This window comes from Somniosus microcephalus, chromosome 9, assembly GCF_052327205.1.
Source record: "Somniosus microcephalus isolate GS21.2 chromosome 9, FLI_Smic_1.0, whole genome shotgun sequence".
NCBI classification, from domain to species: Eukaryota; Metazoa; Chordata; class Chondrichthyes; order Squaliformes; family Somniosidae; genus Somniosus; species Somniosus microcephalus.
In genome coordinates, this window is record NC_140995.1 from 71,352,442 (window position 1) to 71,369,414 (window position 16,973).

The 16,973-nt window shown below is 44.4% G+C and overlaps 1 protein-coding gene across 4 annotated transcripts in view; it reads left to right on the plus strand.

Moving 5' to 3' along the window:
• Positions 1 to 14,947, plus strand: part of tbp (TATA box binding protein) — a 40,265-nt gene extending 25,318 nt beyond the window's left edge. The window contains exons 4-8 of one of the 4 annotated variants that reach the window (XM_085996758.1): positions 4,800 to 4,891; positions 5,024 to 5,080; positions 6,948 to 7,115; positions 9,405 to 9,499; positions 14,397 to 14,947. In XM_085996758.1, the coding sequence (XP_085852884.1) occupies positions 4,800 to 4,891; positions 5,024 to 5,080; positions 6,948 to 7,115; positions 9,405 to 9,499; positions 14,397 to 14,476 (492 nt within the window). In that variant the 3' untranslated portion in view covers positions 14,477 to 14,947. Of the gene's footprint in view, positions 1 to 4,799; positions 4,892 to 5,023; positions 5,081 to 6,947; positions 7,116 to 9,166; positions 9,289 to 9,404; positions 9,502 to 14,396 lie in introns of those variants that run through there. The other 3 variants (XM_085996760.1, XM_085996759.1, XM_085996761.1) reach the window with 3 other exon arrangements.
• The last annotated feature ends 2,026 nt before the right edge of the window (positions 14,948 to 16,973 follow it).

The following is a 16,973-nucleotide window of genomic DNA, read 5'->3' on the forward strand; positions in this document are numbered from 1 at the left end:
CCAGGAACATTGTAGAGCCCACTATTGGTGTGCTCAAACAGCGTTTCCGCTGTCTGGACCATTCGGGGGGAGCCCTGCAGTACTCGCAAGTGGGTCACATCGTCGTCGTCTGCTGCATGCTCCACAACCTGGCGATTCGACGCACCCAGCCAATGCCAGCTGTCCCTCAAGGTCCAGCAGAGCAGGCGGACAAGGAGGACGAGGACGAGCAGGCGGACGAGGAGGAGGAGGAGCATGCGGAGGAGGAGGAGGAGCATGCGGACGAGGAGGAGGAGGAAGATGGGCGGGCTTCTGAAAGTGGAAGGGCCATCCGTCAGAGGCTCATCAGGACTCGGTTCCAGGCCCCTCTGGCGGAATGATGGGTGTCATTTGTCCTGCGCACTTCGGATCTTTGAAAGGCTCTGAAGGCCAGCATGACTGTAAATAGTTACGTGTACCATTGCAAATTAAAACTTTTCTTTATTGTCACAAAAGTCCTTCCTTCCAGCATAACAACGTCATGTCAACAAAAACCATAACTAACAAAATAACAGTTAACTCTTCGGCAAAGCCGCAAAACTAAACAAATCATTTCCAACAATCACAACAGGTGAGGGAGTCCTTGAATTTGGCCAAAGAAACGTCTCTGCACCTCCCTCTACTGCTGGCCCCTTGATGGAGAACGACTTCTCTTTCGCGGTCGGCCCCTTCCCTCCCTGCTGCTCCTACGTAATTGAACCCCAGTGGCGGGGTCAAGGCTGGGGGACGCCTGCTGACTGTGTGGAAGCGCAGAAGCCCCTGAGGGACGGCTTGGCCGACCTCTGGTCTTGGAGGGTGCGGACGCAGGCTGCTTGATCTGAGCATGGCTGGAAGCAGTGTGCCCTGCAGGTGGTGGCAGCTGCACTGCAGACGTACCAGCGGTGGCATGAGCAATGGTCACCTGCCGAGAGAGGACACCTGCACCATGGTTGGACGACACACTGGCTCCCTGAGGGGACCGGTTCGGCTCAACCGCCACAATCGCCTGCTCCACTGATTCCTGGCCTTGTATGGTACTGGAAGGGCCCGGGGTGATCCTAGCTGATGGTGGCTGCAGTGAGAGTTCACGTTGCCGCAATCTGGGTGTGGACGAGGCCAGCAAGTGACTGCGTGGCAGCAGTGAGGACCTGTGTGGCAGGTGCCAGTGCTTTGGAGAAGCCCTGGACAGTTCTTTCCATTGCTTCGGACAAGGCTGGAGCAGACCGTTCCACTGCCTCGGACAAGCCCTGGACAGACCTTTCCAGGGATTGTCCGAAGCTCTGAACAGTCCTTTCCATAGCAGCCTCGAAGCCCTGGACAGTCCTCTCCATAGCAGCCTCGAAGCCCTGGACAGTCCTCTCCATTGCTGCCCCGAAGCCCTGGACAGTCCTCTCCATTGCTGCTCCAAAGTCCAACACACTCTTTGCCAGTGTTTCTATCGACTGAGGCATCCTCCCCACTGCAGCCATCAGCTCAGTGTGCCTGAGCTGGGCCTGGGTGCTCATTTCAGCCAGGCTACGCACCTCCTCTGCACTCTGTGCAGCAGTCATCACTCCCTGCCTTGCCCTCCGGGGAGCCGGTGGCCGAACTTGCCTATCCCCCCCCCCCCGCGCTGCTGCATGCCGCTTGTTCCGGCAACTGGCTCATCAGCAGAGCCCCCCCCCCCCCCCCCCCTTCCAGGGAACTACTATCCCTAGTCTGCAGATGTGTACGCTCCCCTGAATTTGGAACGGATGCTCTGGCTTCCTCCTGATCCTCGCCTCCGGAGGCACTGGCACTGGCAGCTTCAGGGCGCAGATCCCGAGTTGGTGATGCAGCATCTGAAAGCAGGGAGGTGGAAGAGTGGCTTTAGCAAAAGGTCAGGTTGGCGGCAAGGCTCTGACATGGCTGCACACTGAGAATGCATGCTGGCGGGGGAACCAAGTGGAAGGAGACAGCTGAAAAAGGTGAGAGCCTTACCCTTGCTGTCGAGAAGGGGGTCGGCAGCTGCAGTGGTAACAGGACCACTCAGACGTCCTCCAAGAATCTGGTGCACTCTCTTCTCGAGATCCGTGAGAGTGACCACTTGTGGAGGTCCGCCACCGGTTCGACGCTGGTCCTTTCGGATCGTCGCCAGCTTGGACTGCAGGGGAAAGAAGGGGAAGCTCTGTTACATGATGCCTTGAGAGATCATCTCATGCCCCCCATGGTGCAAGAGCCCTTACATGATGCCTTGAGAGATCATCTCATGCCCCCCATGGTGCAAGAGCCCTTACATGATGCCTTGAGAGATCATCTCATGCCCCCCATGGTGCATGAGCCCTTACATGATGCCTTGAGAGATCATCTCATGCCCCCCATGGTGCAAGAGCCCTTACATGATGCCTTGAGTCAAATGTCCATGTGTGTGCCCAGAAAGGGCCATGGGTGCTTGCTGACAGATGGCCATTGGGGCATCATGGCAACAGGGTGCGCGAAGTCAGGTGCAGATGGAGGGAATCAGAAGTTTGCATAAACAACACTCACCCTAACGACCCAAGTGAGGTCGTTGAATTTCTTCCTGCACTGAACAGGGCTCCTGGTCGCCATGCTGCTGGAGTTGACCCTCTGAGAAACATCCCTCCAAGCTCGGCGGTAATCCTTTTGATTCGGCCTCCTGCCATTGTCAGGATACAGAACTTCTCGACTGCGGACACCAACTCCTCCAGAGCCTCAGTGCTGAAGCGCTCTGCTCTCTGTCTCACCGTCTCCATCCTGACCAAGTTTTTTGCGCCAGAGAAGGAAGAGCGCCGATTCTGAGGCCTACAGGGCGTTGAGTGTGGAAGCTGCGGCTGACTGACCCACCCCTTTAAGAGCCGGCCGGCGCCTGGAAGTCTCGTGGTTATCGGTAATTGAGATCACCTGCGCTGCGCCCGTCCGCGCAGATATTGGGTAGCGCCGGAAGTTTTGCGCCTTAGGAGGCCCGTGCAACGTCTGAATTCGCGCCTCAATCCCCTTTGGGGGCGATGCAACCCAATATCGCGCCAGGCGGCGATAACTTTCGTCTGGCTATAAACTTTGCGCAGCGCCAGTTCTAACGCCTCAAGCGGGGCAATACCCAATTTCTAGGCCTATATGTTTATAAAAAGTTTTAGGGTTCAATTTAATGTTGCCTGCTAATCTTTTCTCGTAACCTCTCTTTGCCTCCCGTATTAACTTTTTCAATTCCCTCCTGTACTTTCCATAATCTTCCTGGTTATTAACTGAATCTTGCTCCTGGTTCAGCCATTAAATGGTGGAGCAGGCTCGATGGGCCATATGTCCTACTACTCCTCCTATTTCTTATGTTCTTAGTGTTGGCATCAAGCACTCCCAAGTCAAGTGTAGTACAGCTGAATGCAAAGCAAAGCTTCCCTGTTCTGCCCGAGCAATGTACCTCGTCCCCAATCTCAAAAGAGCACCCCATACCGCACCGACTGATAACATAAAAAATAGAAGCAGGAGTAGGCCATACGGCCCCTCGAGCCTGCTCTGCCATTCAGTAAGATCATGGCTGATTTGTTCTTGGCCTCTAGATCTTGCCCCCTAGTTCTAGATACCCCCATTAAGAGAAACATCCTCTCAACATCCACCCTGTCAATCCCCCTCAGAATCTTATATGTTTCAATGAGATCACCCCTCATTCTTCTAAACTCCAGCGAGCATAGGCCCATTCTACACAATCTCCCATCATAGGATAGCCCTCTCATCCCAGGAATCAATCTAGTGAACCTTCGTTGCACCGCCTCCAAGGCAAGTATATCCTTCCTTAGATAAGGAGTTCAAAACTGCACAGTACTCCAGGTGTGGTCTCACCAAGGCCCTGTACAATTGTAGCAAGACTTCCGTACTCTTGTACTCCAACCCCCTTGCAATAAAGGGAAACATGCCATTTGCCTTCCTTATTGCTTGCTGTACCTGCATGCTAGCTTTCTGTGTTTCTTGCACAAGGACATCCAAATCTCTCTGAACACCAACATTTGAAAGTTTTTCACCATTTGAAAAATATTGTTTTTCTATTCTTCCTACCAAAGTGAATAACCTCACATTTTCCTGCATTATACTCCATCTGCCACCTTACTGCCCACTCACTTAGTCTGTCGATATCCCTTTGCAGACTCTTTGTGTTCTCCTCACAGCCTACTGTCCCACCTAGCTTTGTATCAGCAGCAAACTTGGATACATTACACTCGGTCCCTTCATCTAGGTCATTAATATAGATTGTAAATAGCTGAGGCCCCAACACTGATCCTTGCGGCACTCCACTAGTTACAACCTGCCAACCTGAAAAAGATCCGTTTATCCCTACTCTCTGTCTTCTGTCCGTTAACCAATCCACTATCCATGCTATTATATTACCCCCAACCTCATGAGCCCTAATCTTGTGTAATAACCTTTTATGTGGCACCTTATCAAATGCCTTTTGGAAATCCAAATATACTACATCCACTGGTTCCCCTTTATCTACCCTGCTTGTTACATCTTCAGAAAACTCTAATAAATTTGTCAAACACGATTGCCATTCATAAAACCATGTTGACTCACAAAATCATAACATGATTAGGCAAAGTGCCCTGCTACCACGTCCTTAACAATGGATTCCAGCATTTTCCCAATGACTGATATCAGGCTAACTGGCCTGTAGTTCCCTGTTTTCTCTCTCCCTCCTTTCTTGAATACTTGAAGACCCTGGGAGGTCTGCCTCCCTCGGTGCTGCTAAACCCCGGGATTCCCTGTATTGTCAGACCATACAGGAAAGTTACAGCGCTGACAGCAGTCTAACACAGTACTTATCTCTGTTGCAGCGTTTTGCTGCTGTCATCATGAGAATCCGGGAACCTCGTACAACTGCACTTATTTTCAGCTCTGGGAAAATGGTGTGTACTGGCGCAAAGAGGTAATCAGAATTCTGCTAATTTAATACTGTTCTTAACCGGCTTTAAAATTCATGCTTATTGATGTGCAAAAATAATCCCCTAGTGAATGCTTTGGTGACTTTTAATCTCCCTTTCTCCTATTCCCTCATCAGATCCCATAAACGAATAAATAAAAAAAAAGATGGCAGCCACTGTCCAGGAACATTAATGTTAAGTCTTCAGTAACTGTGTAAGCTGGTTAACTATCAGGCTGACAGTGCTTGTTCCTCCTTCTGCAGAATCTAACAAGAGCCAGAAATCCTCTAGTGCTGTATCAAAATGACCATTATTCATGTGTAAGGTTGGACAAATGTTGCCAAGCTGTTGCCCCTGATGGAAAGGGTCGACCTTTTGTCCCAGGTGATTGATTTCTTGTAGGCATTGATTACACGGTGACCATTTTATATTGAGAACAAGGTCAATTTGGTTGTTTCAAATTGATCATTGTGACAGCAAGTTAAGAAACTGAATACAGTAGTTCAACTTTGTCAATTTCTAAATCATTCTTGTAAAGATTCCTGGACATGAAATTTTTATTTAGGTTCTATTAACTTTCTATGGCAAATGTAATAAAGAAATCAACTAGGATTTGGTATAAATACACTGGTGGATACAAAAATACAGTGTGTGATTGTGTAGAAATTTCAGCACAGCAAAGGGCCATTCGGCCCATCGTACTCTTTTCCTGTACTCTTCTATGGTTTTCTTATTTAATTCCTTTTATAAATGTCACAATTGACTCATCTTTAATAGCCACTTGCTCTAATGCATTTCCTATTCTGATGGCATCGTGAATGAAAATATGCCACTTTATGTTTCTCGTTCTGTCCCATGTTAACAATTCATATTGAGATGTTATTATTGAGCCTTGTACAATTTCCATTTTTTATGTAGCAAACTTAAGTGACACAACCGGTCATTGGTGTCAGTTAATTGTCCTAACTTTTTGAATTTAGTAAATATAGTAAAAATCTGGACACTATATGACATTGACCACTACACAGAAATATTACTAGCATCCATTAAAAATGGATGTGCTCCAAGGGAATCTGGATCTAGTGTGTCTACTCCACTGTTTATTTGCTGGCCTCCAAGTGAGCAGGAAGGTTTAGACTAAAATCCTACACCTTGGAAGCTTGAAAGTTTTAAGATAACTTGCTTTGCACAGATTATTAAGTGGTATGCCTGCATTTGGGAACTGCAGATGACCTCAAATACCCATCACCAGAATTTTGGCTGGAATACAGTATTTTGGTTACACGGGAGTTTAATCAGCATTAAAAGTTGTATTTTCTTTTTCCAGTTTAGAATTGCCAAAAGAGTGCACTTGGGAAATGATTGCTGCTACCAGCTTTTCAGAGCATTACTTCTGATTATTTGAGAAAATAAAAAGTTAAACTTAAAACAAGGAACTATGTTGTGTATTATAGCCAGTACATCACTTAATATTAGTGATTAAAAACAGAAAATGCTGAAAACACTCAGGTCAGGCAGCATCTGTGGGGCGAAAGAAAGAAAGACAGACTTGCATTTATATAGTGCCTTTCATGACCACCAGATGTCCCAAAGTGCTTTACTGCTAATGAAGTACTTTTTTTGGGGAAGTGCAGTCACTGTTGTACTGTAGGAAACACGGCAGCCAATTGTGCACAGCAAGCTCCCACTGACAGCAATGTGATAATAACTAGATAATCTGTTTTAATAATGTTGATTGAGAGTTAAATATTGGCCAGGACAGAGAGAGAGAAACAGTTAAAAATTTCAGGTTGACTGATGAATGGTCATCGACCTAAAACGTTAACTCTGTTTCTCTCTCTCTACCGATGCTCCCTGACCTGCTGAGTGTTTCCAGCATTTTCAGTTTTAATTTTAGATTTCTAACATCCATGATATTTTGTTTTTGACTTGATCATGGTTTTGATTAGACGATGAGACTGTCTAAACGCCACTTTGTCAAGTTGTACATGATTGATGTTTTATCAGTGCCGGTAGCTACAGTCATTTGCTCAAAGTACTAACCCTTGCGTCCTGTTGCAGTGAAGAACAGTCACGATTGGCTGCAAGGAAATACGCCAGAGTTGTACAGAAATTGGGATTCCCAGCTAAGTTTCTGGATTTTAAGATTCAAAACATGGTGGGCAGCTGCGATGTGAAGTTTCCCATTCGGCTAGAGGGGCTGGTGCTCACTCATCAGCAATTCAGCAGGTAATGATGCTGGGAAGAGGCGCCAGAGATTTCATTTATAATCGGAAAACAACATTTAAAACTAGCTGTTGTGTTTGTATTTGCTGGTTTCTGTTGAGAAAGGAAGCTGCTGTCCATCTGTTAAATACAAAGATACAGGGGTTATTATCGGGAAAATTGAAGTTGCTGAACCTTCACTCAGTGGATAGCGTACTCTCCTCGAGTCAGAAGGCCGTAGGTTCAAGCCCCACTCCAGAGACTTGAGCACATAATCTAGGCTGACACTCCCAGTGCATTACTGAGGGAGTGCTACACTGTCAGGCGTACCATCTTTGTATAGTGTTCATGGGTTAATTATTTTCCCTTCTCACCCTGCCCTCAACTTGATTTTATTTCTATATTTATTTAACCAATCCCTGTAGCCAAATTAGATATTAAAAAAATGGGAAAACACAGCAGTCAGGAGCGATTTGGACTAAAAGTTGCCAGTTTCTCGTTGCACCATCCCCAGTGAGCCAGATTTAGCGTTCCACTTCTTTGAGTGCAAACTGCGAATTTTTCAAAAGTTTGAAATTGTTAGCGTCTGGCGCTAACTTTTCAAACTTTTAAAAATTAGCGGCCCAAATGGGGCAATAGTGAATTTCTCCTCCTCGGCGCCTTAATTGGGGTTTTGTTCATCGTTGAGCTACTTAGTGGCAGTTAGTGGCTGGGTTTAACCAGGGTCCCTTTTTAGGAAGCATTTGATACCCAGATTGGGGCTGCATCTGGCAATCTGGTGCAGACCCTTGTCTCAGTGGCCAGTCCATGTTTCATAGCATTGTACTGCAGCCAATGGCTTTATGTCTTCCTATACCTCTGCTTGGGAGTTGCAACATCCTGATTCAGGAAATATGTTTTTGGTAGCCAGTGGAAGCAGTGCTGGAAGCCTCTAAACCCAATCTCCAATAGGTTAAGGATATGGCAGACGTTGGGCAAGGGAGTCTCATTACGTTGATTGCATCCAGGTTCACGGCTTTAGAAATGCACCCTGTTTGAAGCGGACTCAACACACTACGCTGGGAGTCTCTCCAGGGGCTTGTGTGATTGGTTCATTAGAGGATCAGGCTCCTCTACAGTGGGTCATTGTTGACTTTATGGACCCTCAAACCACCGACTTCTGTATTTTTCAGTGGCACGGGGACAAATGCTTTCAATTTCAGGGTCGTAGGAGACAGTCACCCAGGATGTGTCTTTTTTTTAGGTATAATGTGCTCAGATCATTATCGGGATCCCCTCATGATTGAGACGTTAGCGTCCTAAATTTAGGAGCTGATTCAGCATGTACTCCCCTGAGCAACAGAAACGGGGTTTTGCTCCTGTTGACTGTTGTGCTCAAGAAGTAGACTGGCCTTTACCCCATTTTTGGAATCAATTCCTTGAAGCTGGTGAAAGCCAACTTGGTTATCCTCTGGCATATTCTGCAAGAGGTGAGTCTTCTGGTCCAGCTAGCGACCAGATATCACCAGGGTCATTCTTTTTAATAAATTCAGAGCCATTTTGATCAGGGGGTCTATCTACCTTCATTCTGTTTTGTGAGCATACATAATCCTTCGGGTTGAGTTCAGTCCTTCCCTCCCAATTGCCAGCTACTTCACTGTTGTCCACACATACCATAATTTTTTTTCATGAAAATTAAGCTGATTTAGCAGTAACCAGTGCTAGGAATAGTTCGGTAAACTTTTCACTTTTGAGAGCTACTTTTTTAGGTCACTGATGTCATTTACCTTTACTAATGCTCCTCCAGAGTGTTCAGCTCCAGTGGATTCACTCGCGTCCTTTCAGAAGCTCTGTAAAAGGCTAGATGTGACTATCAAATTATCTGGAAGGATAATCTTGGAGCCAGGAAAATAGGAATGTCTTTGGTTTCAGTTCTGATCACTCCCAATGCATGTATAGCAGATATATAAAGTTCGCTCTACTGTGCCCCAACCTCAGCCTCTGACTAACACCATCAACTGGTCCATCCTTTTGGCCTCTGTGTAAGATTATTCATTTTTATTTAATTACGGTCAGTTTTGTCCTGTGCCCATTAGGAATTGGGTCGAGGCAGCCAAACTCGTGCTACTTACAACCCTTGTATCTATCAGAGGTAACTTTCATCCCATCACTCTGGGATGGATGGGAACTGGGATCTGAAAGATTAATTTAATTCAAGGTATAATTTTAAAAATCTAACCATGTATATATTAAGCTAATCTTTTTGACCAGTACTGTGTCACAGTATGTTAAAATTTTAGCATATAGTCAGTCATCAAACTTTTTCTCTTGTAGTTATGAGCCCGAGCTGTTTCCTGGATTAATCTACCGAATGATCAAACCGAGAATTGTATTGTTAATATTTGTGTCTGGAAAAGTTGTATTGACGGGTAAGTTGCATCACTTGTTTGCCTAATTAGATTGGTTTCCATGGCTAACTGCTCACTTGAGAATTTTGCTCGATAAATGAATGGTTCTTTTTCCCCTTCACATTAACTTTCACATAGCTCATTATATGGACTCAACAAGAAGCAAAGGGGGAAACAGACTGTTTAGATTTAACTACTTTACGGGGATGATGATAAATCAGGAGGCAGCAGAGGCGGCTAGGTTAACCAAATTAAGCAGGAACTGCATAGATATTTGGCAGAGAAAGCAATTGAAGATTTGAGAGGGAGACGTGCATGGTATTTTTCAAGCCTTCAGACTGGACAGATGGACCACAATGGCCCCTTCTAGTCCTGTAAATTCCTATGATGTAAACTAAATCTTTCACTTTCTCAAACTGCTGCATAGGTTCGAATGAAATGCCTTATTTCTATTTCCTGGCTTGTCTTCATTTTCCTTTTTATGTTGATCCTTTTTTAAGCAATAGCAAAGTGTCAGTATTGGAAATACTGCGAGTGTCTTAAGGCTATGCAGCGGAAGCTAGTGGAATCTTCTTTGCATTTTAAGTGGCATTTCACATATCGCAAGTTAATTATGAGGACCATTCAGCCCATCTTTACATCCATCCAAAAAGATCCAACAGTTGCTCCTTCTATCAACATCCAGTTGTTTGAGATTCCCACCACCTACTTTTCCTAGACATCTATTCCTTGTGTTGATGCGCTGTGTGGAATTCCATCTGCCACCTCTTCCCATTGACTAAGCCTGTGCAGGTCCCTTTGGAATATTGCGCACTATTTAGCATCTGCAAATTTAGACACCGTGGTCAATTCCTGTGCTTGAAGTAACAAATTATGTAACGAGCATGTCTCGTCACTTATTGTATGCTTCCCCTGTAGTACAGTAATTACACAGTGCTTCAGTTCTTTTGATTTCTTGATTAGTATGAACATGCCAGATATAGACAACACTCTCAAAACGGCTGCTAGCATGAGAGTAACTTAATTTTTATAAATCTTAAAATATCTGCTCTAGCCATCCAGCATGGGACAGAGCAGTTCTGCGAGATGTGTATTTTGCACATTGTTTCTTTGCATTTCCATTTGTGGAGTTTGCATTTCCATTTGTGGAGTTTTAAATTGTCATTTGTGCCTGCAGCATTGAATCAGCAGCAATTATTGACACTTATTCAAACTAACACGAGAAATGTTATTCATCCCATTTTGTTTTGCGCCTCTTGTGCCTAAATTCATTTGTATTTTGCTTTAGTTTTCAGTATCTAAAATAATTATACGTGAATTATCCAGCCGATTCCACTTGTGTAAGATTGGGCTTGCTGCATGTAATGAGAGTCTTAACACCAGCTAATTGTGTAGGTGTGAATATATTTCAGTTCTCAATGTAGCTGGTAACAAGGCTGGATGAGTCGGAATAATATGGGGCAGTGTTCTGGTGACTAAATAACCTTTTATTGTTCTTTACTTATACTCTATAATTATACTGTATCATGAAGATGATGAAAACATTTCTGCTCTGTGGCTAATTATTTGTGATCTAACTAGTTACTAAGATTTCAACATCCTAGAAGCATTAGGAACAAGGTGGATGAATTAGTTGTGGAAATAGAGGTAAACAAGTATGATTTGATTGGGATTACAGAAACGTGGCTGCAGGGTGGGCAAGGCTGGGAACTTAACATCCAGGGATATACAATATTTAGGAAGGATCGGCAAAAAGGTAGGGGAGGTGGGGTAGCATTGCTGGTAAAGGAGGGGATTAATGCAATGGAAAGGAAGGATATTAACTCGGATGAAACGGAATCTGTATGGGTAGAAATGAGAAATAGCAAGGGGAGGAAAACGTTAGTGGGTGTGATATATAGGCCTCCAAATAGTAATATGGAGGTGAGGGAAGGCATAAAAAGGGAAATTAGAGAAGCGTGCGATAAGAGCACAGCTGTCATCATGGGTGACTTTAATTTACATATTGATTGGACTACCCAAATTAGTAAAAATTCTGAGGAGGAGGAATTCCTGGAATGTTTTCGGGACGGTTATCTGGACCAATATGTCGAGGAGCCGACTCGAGATCAGGCCATTTTAGACTGGGTATTGTGCAATGAGAAGGGACTTATCAGCAATCTTCTTGTACGAGGCCCCTTGGGTCAGAGCGATCATAATATGATCGAGCTCTCAGTCGAGATGGAGAGTGAGGAAATTGAATCAGAGACTAAGGTCCAGAACTTAAATAAAGGGAATTACGAGGGTATGAGACGGGAATTGGGTAAGATTGATTGGGTGGTGTTTCTGGGGGGATTGACAGTGGATAGACAATGGCAAGCATTCAAAGATAGAATGGAAGAATTCCAGAACATGTTTATACCGGTTTGGCATAAAAATAAACCTAAAAAGGTGACTCAACCGTGGATAACGAGGGAAATTAGGGACAGCATAAAATCAAAAAAAAGGGCATATCAACTGGCAAAAAAAAGCACCAGACCGGAAGATTGGGGGCAGTACAGGATACAGCAAAAGAGGACAAAGGGATTAATCAGGAAGGGGAAAATAGAATACGAAAGTAAACTTGCAGCAAACATAAAGACAGACTGCAAAAGCTTTTATCGGTATATCAGGAGGAAAAGACTGGTAAAATCCCAAGTCGGTCCCTTGCAGTCCGATTCGGGAGAATATATAATGGAGAATAAGGAAATGGCAGACCAATTAAACTCATACTTTGGTTCTGTATTCACAAAGGAGGACACAAATAACCTCCCAGGAATATCGGCAAACATAGGGACTAATGAGAGGGAGGAGCTGACAGAAATTAGTATCTCTAGGGATATGGTGTTGGGTAAGTTGAGGGGACTGAAGGCCGACAAATCCCCGGGGCCTGATAAACTACATCCTAGGGTACTTAAGGAGGTGGCCCTGGAGATAGCAGATGCTCTAAGGATCATCTTCCGGAACTCCATTGACTCGGGAACAGTACCCGTGGATTGGAGGGTAGCTAATGTTACCCCAATATTTAAAAAGGGGGGTAGAGAGAAAGCAGGGAATTATAGACCAGTAAGCCTTACATCGGTTGTGGGCAAAATGCTAGAGTCCATTATTAAGGATAAAATAGCGGAGCACTTGACAAATGGGGAAAGGATCGGACAGAGTCAACATGGATTTACAAAGGGTAAATCGTGTTTGACTAATCTGCTGGAATTTTTTGAGGAAGTAACTGGTAAAATAGATGGGGGAGAGCCAGTGGATGTGGTGTACCTTGACTTCCAGAAAGCCTTCGATAAGGTTCCACACAAAAGATTATCATGCAAAATTAAGGCTCATGGGATTGGGGGCAAAGTATTAACGTGGATAGAGAACTGGCTGGCGGATAGAAAACAGAGAGTTGGAATAAACGGCTCGTTTTCGGAGTGGCAGGCAGTGACCAGCGGGGTGCCGCAAGGATCTGTCCTGGGACCCCAGCTGTTCACAATATATATAAATGATCTGGATCAGGGAATTGGATGCAATATTTCCAAATTCGCTGACGACACTAAACTAGGAGGAGGGGTGGGCTCTGATGAGGATGTCAGGAGGCTACAGTGCGATTTGGACAGGTTGGGGGAATGGGCGGATACGTGGCAGATGCACTATAATGTGGATAAATGCGAGGTTATCCACTTTGGGGGTAAAAACAGGAGGGTAGATTATTATCTAAATGGCAATAGATTGGGAGATGGGGAAGTGCAGAGGGACCTGGGTGTTCTTGTGCACCAGTCACTGAAGGAGAGCATGCAGGTGCAACAGGCGATTAAGAAGGCAAATGGTATGTTGGCCTTCATATCAAGGGGGTTCGAGTATAGGAATAGGGATACCTTACTACAGCTGTACAAGGTGCTGGTGAGACCGCATCTGGAGTATTGTGTACAGTTTTGGTCGCCCCATCTGCGGAAGGATGTTCTTGCCATGGAAAGAGTGCAACGGCGATTCACCAGGCTGATACCTGGAATGGCGGGAATGACCTACGAAGAGAGATTAAATAGTTTGGGCTTGTACTCACTGGAGTTTAGAAGATTGAGAGGGGATCTCATCGAAACATATAAAATTATGGCAGGCCTGGACAGGCTGAATTCAGAGAGAATGTTTCCAATGGCCGGGGAGCACAGAACCAGGGGCCACAGTCTAAAAATAGCGGGCAAATCATTTAAAACAGAGATGAGGAAGAATTTCTTCACTCAAAGAGTGGTGAGCCTGTGGAATTCCCTGCCACAGAGGGCTGTGAAGGCTAATTCAATAAATATTTTCAAGAGAGAATTGGATATATTTCTGAAGGCTAAGGGGATTAAGGGTTACGGAGAAAAGGCGGGGACGGGGTACTGAACTGGTAAGATCAGCTATGATCTCAGACGAAGATCAGCCATGATCTCATTGAATGGCGGAGCAGGCTCGAAGGGCCGAATGGCCTACTCCTGTTCCTATCTCTATGTTTCTATGTTTCTACTGGATTGCATAGAGTGTACAGCACAGAAACAGGCCATTCGGTCCAACTGGTCTTTGCTCCACACAATGTTCCCGCTAATTTTTTTGGGTGCGCAACCCATTCAATGTCTCACGCATGCACGATTATTTCAATTGTAAAGCCATTGAGCGGCCTGCGGTGGACCTCCAGATCGTCACGCAGCTTAATGGGATCATTGGCTCTACTTCATCTCACCCTATCAGCATATCCTTCTATTCCTTTCTCCCTCATGTGCTTATCTAGTTTCCCTTTCAATGAATCTATGCTATTCACCCCAACCACTCCTTATCTAGTGTTTGCTTAAAAACTGAAAAGTTTGTGTCCCGTGATCTATTTTTAATACATAAACCCACTCTCAAGTTTGCTAATTGGCGTAAAATTTATCTTTTGAAGGTGCAAAAGTTCGTGCAGAAATCTATGAAGCATTTGAAAACATCTATCCAATTTTGAAAGGTTTCAGGAAGACGACATAACTTTGTTCTCGTGGACTTCCTACACTGAAGGACCATTTTCCTTGCCTGCTGCCTTGTATAGCCTGTATAGTTGAAAGCTGTTTTCTGCTGGTGTTCCAATGCAACATTTACATGCGGTGATTCAGATTTATAATATGCAATGATTTAGGAGTAAAATCAGTACTTTTTAAACTATAGTCCCAGTCTGGCCACCAATGACAGCAGTTTTTTTCAAAATCATTGTCAGGAACTTGAGTTGTCTTTTTACTTGGAATTTTATCAACCGATGGAACATTTTGTTTTGCATGTTATTTATATTGAACTTTTTATAAACTGTAAGCCATGTAACTATCTGTTAATGTATTTCAAACTCAATTTTTTTAAATTCAATCTTGAAAATATCTTGCTTTTTAAAGCATGATCAAAGACTGTTCCCCGAATTGGCAGCCAATTTACAAGAGATTTTTACATTAAATTTTTTTTTCCATTCAATACATTGGTAATGGTTGTTAATGGCAAGGTTGTGCTGATGACTGAATATTTAAAATGTTGGCGTTGGTTTCTTTGTAGCTGTGAATAGAACTTCACAACAAACTTGCTGGTAACTAAAATTCCTATTTTCATCAATGCTGATGGATTCAAACCCCACTCCCTTTGGTGATTCCACCTATATAGGAGTCATCCGCGGCTCAGATGGTAGCACTCTCGCCTCTGAGTCAGAAGGTTGTGGGTTCAAGTCCCACTCCAGGGACTTGAGCACATAGTCTAGGCTGTCACTCCAGTGCAGTGCTCTCAGGTGGATGTAAAAGATCCCATGGTGCTATTTTGGAGAAGAGTAGGGGTGTTCTCCTCGCCCTACTGGGCACACTCAACCAACACCTAAAAACAGATTATCTGATCAATATCACATTGCTGTTTGTAGGAGTTTGTTGTGCGCAGATTGACTGTCTACATTACATCACTTCAAGTACTTCTTTTGGCTATAAAACGCTTTGGGACGTCTTGAAGTCGTGAAAGGCCCGATATAAATGCAAGTTCTTTTTTTAGAACATCCCTGAAGTATTTTAATTACTCCTGAAGTAAGGTGCTGAATTAGTTTCAGTTAACCTGTTCACACATTGAGTGCTTTTCATCCATATTGCTCTAGACTAAGAAAGGACTTGCATTTATATAGTGCTGTTCACATCTTCAGACTGTCCCAAAGTGCTTCACAACTCAGCCTTGGTCTTTCAGACGTCTCATCTGAAAGACTGCTCCTCTCGCAGTGCAGCACTTCCTCTACTGCAGTGGATTGTCAGCCTAGATTTTGTGCCACTTGGAGTGGGACTTGTACCCACAACCTTTGGACTCTCACCTCAGAGTGTTACCTCTGAGCCATAGCTAAAGTATAATATAGTTAATTACTGCGATACGTGCGTCTGTGTAAACAGTTGCTAAATACCCTGGGCTGGCAATCTTTTATATAGCTACCAACAGCCTTTGCAACTGTCACATGAGGAGGTCCTAAAGGTAAGACTATCAGTTTTATGTCCTGAGCATGTGTGGCTTGCTTGTTCCTTTGAAACCTATTTAAGATTAACCGCTTTATCGTGAAGGAAAGCTTTTAGATCTTCCTTTGCCTTGGTGCAAATTTTGAAGATATATATATATATAAATGTGGCCAACTGCTATTAATCTTTAATACATTTCTTCTTTGCTGAACGACTTAATGAGTTAAGGCCTGTAAGAACGCTGCGTGAAGGGAAAATGGGCAGCACTTGTACTCCATGAATGGTGTTGAAATAATTAAGGAGGAGGTTGAAAGGACAAGATGTCTGAATAGGCTTGATGCTTGACATGTCCAACCAGAGCAGAGCAGCAAGTAACAGTCTGTAGAATATTGAACTACATGTCAGCCTTGACTCAGTGATGGCACTCTTGCCTGAATCAGAAGGTTGTGGCTTCAAGCCCCACTCCAGATAGTTGAGCACTTAATCTAGGCTGACACTACATAAATGCAAGTTAGTTTCTTTCTCTCTTTTTCCACAGTCAAAACGGTAGAATACAAGTTAGCGGAAGTCATGATCAAACTGTACAGCGCTCTAGTCAGACAGCACCTTGAATGCTGCGTTCATTTCTGGTCATGGAGACATTCAAAAATTGGAGTCAGCATAGAGAAAAATCACAAATCACGAGTGTCAATATTGTGGGAAGACTGGAAAAACCTGGGCTTTTCAGCCCCGAGATTCCCGAGAGGGGAACTTGGAGGTACCTGTATACAAGATCGTATCGAAAAGTTAAAGCTGGAAAATTACATCAAACTAAATTCCCTGTCTCCTAGAAAGTGACTGACAAAGTTATATCTTGGGTAACCTTGTCCTGCACTCTTCATTCTGTGTGCCTGGACAGTAAATGGTGTGCAGTTTAGCTGTAGGATGCAATCAAATCCTGTCCATGCACATGTAGTTCCGTGGGAGAGTGGAAGGGGTTGTGCCAATGGATTGCAATCAGGAGCATAGAGCCATGCCAAATATTTTTT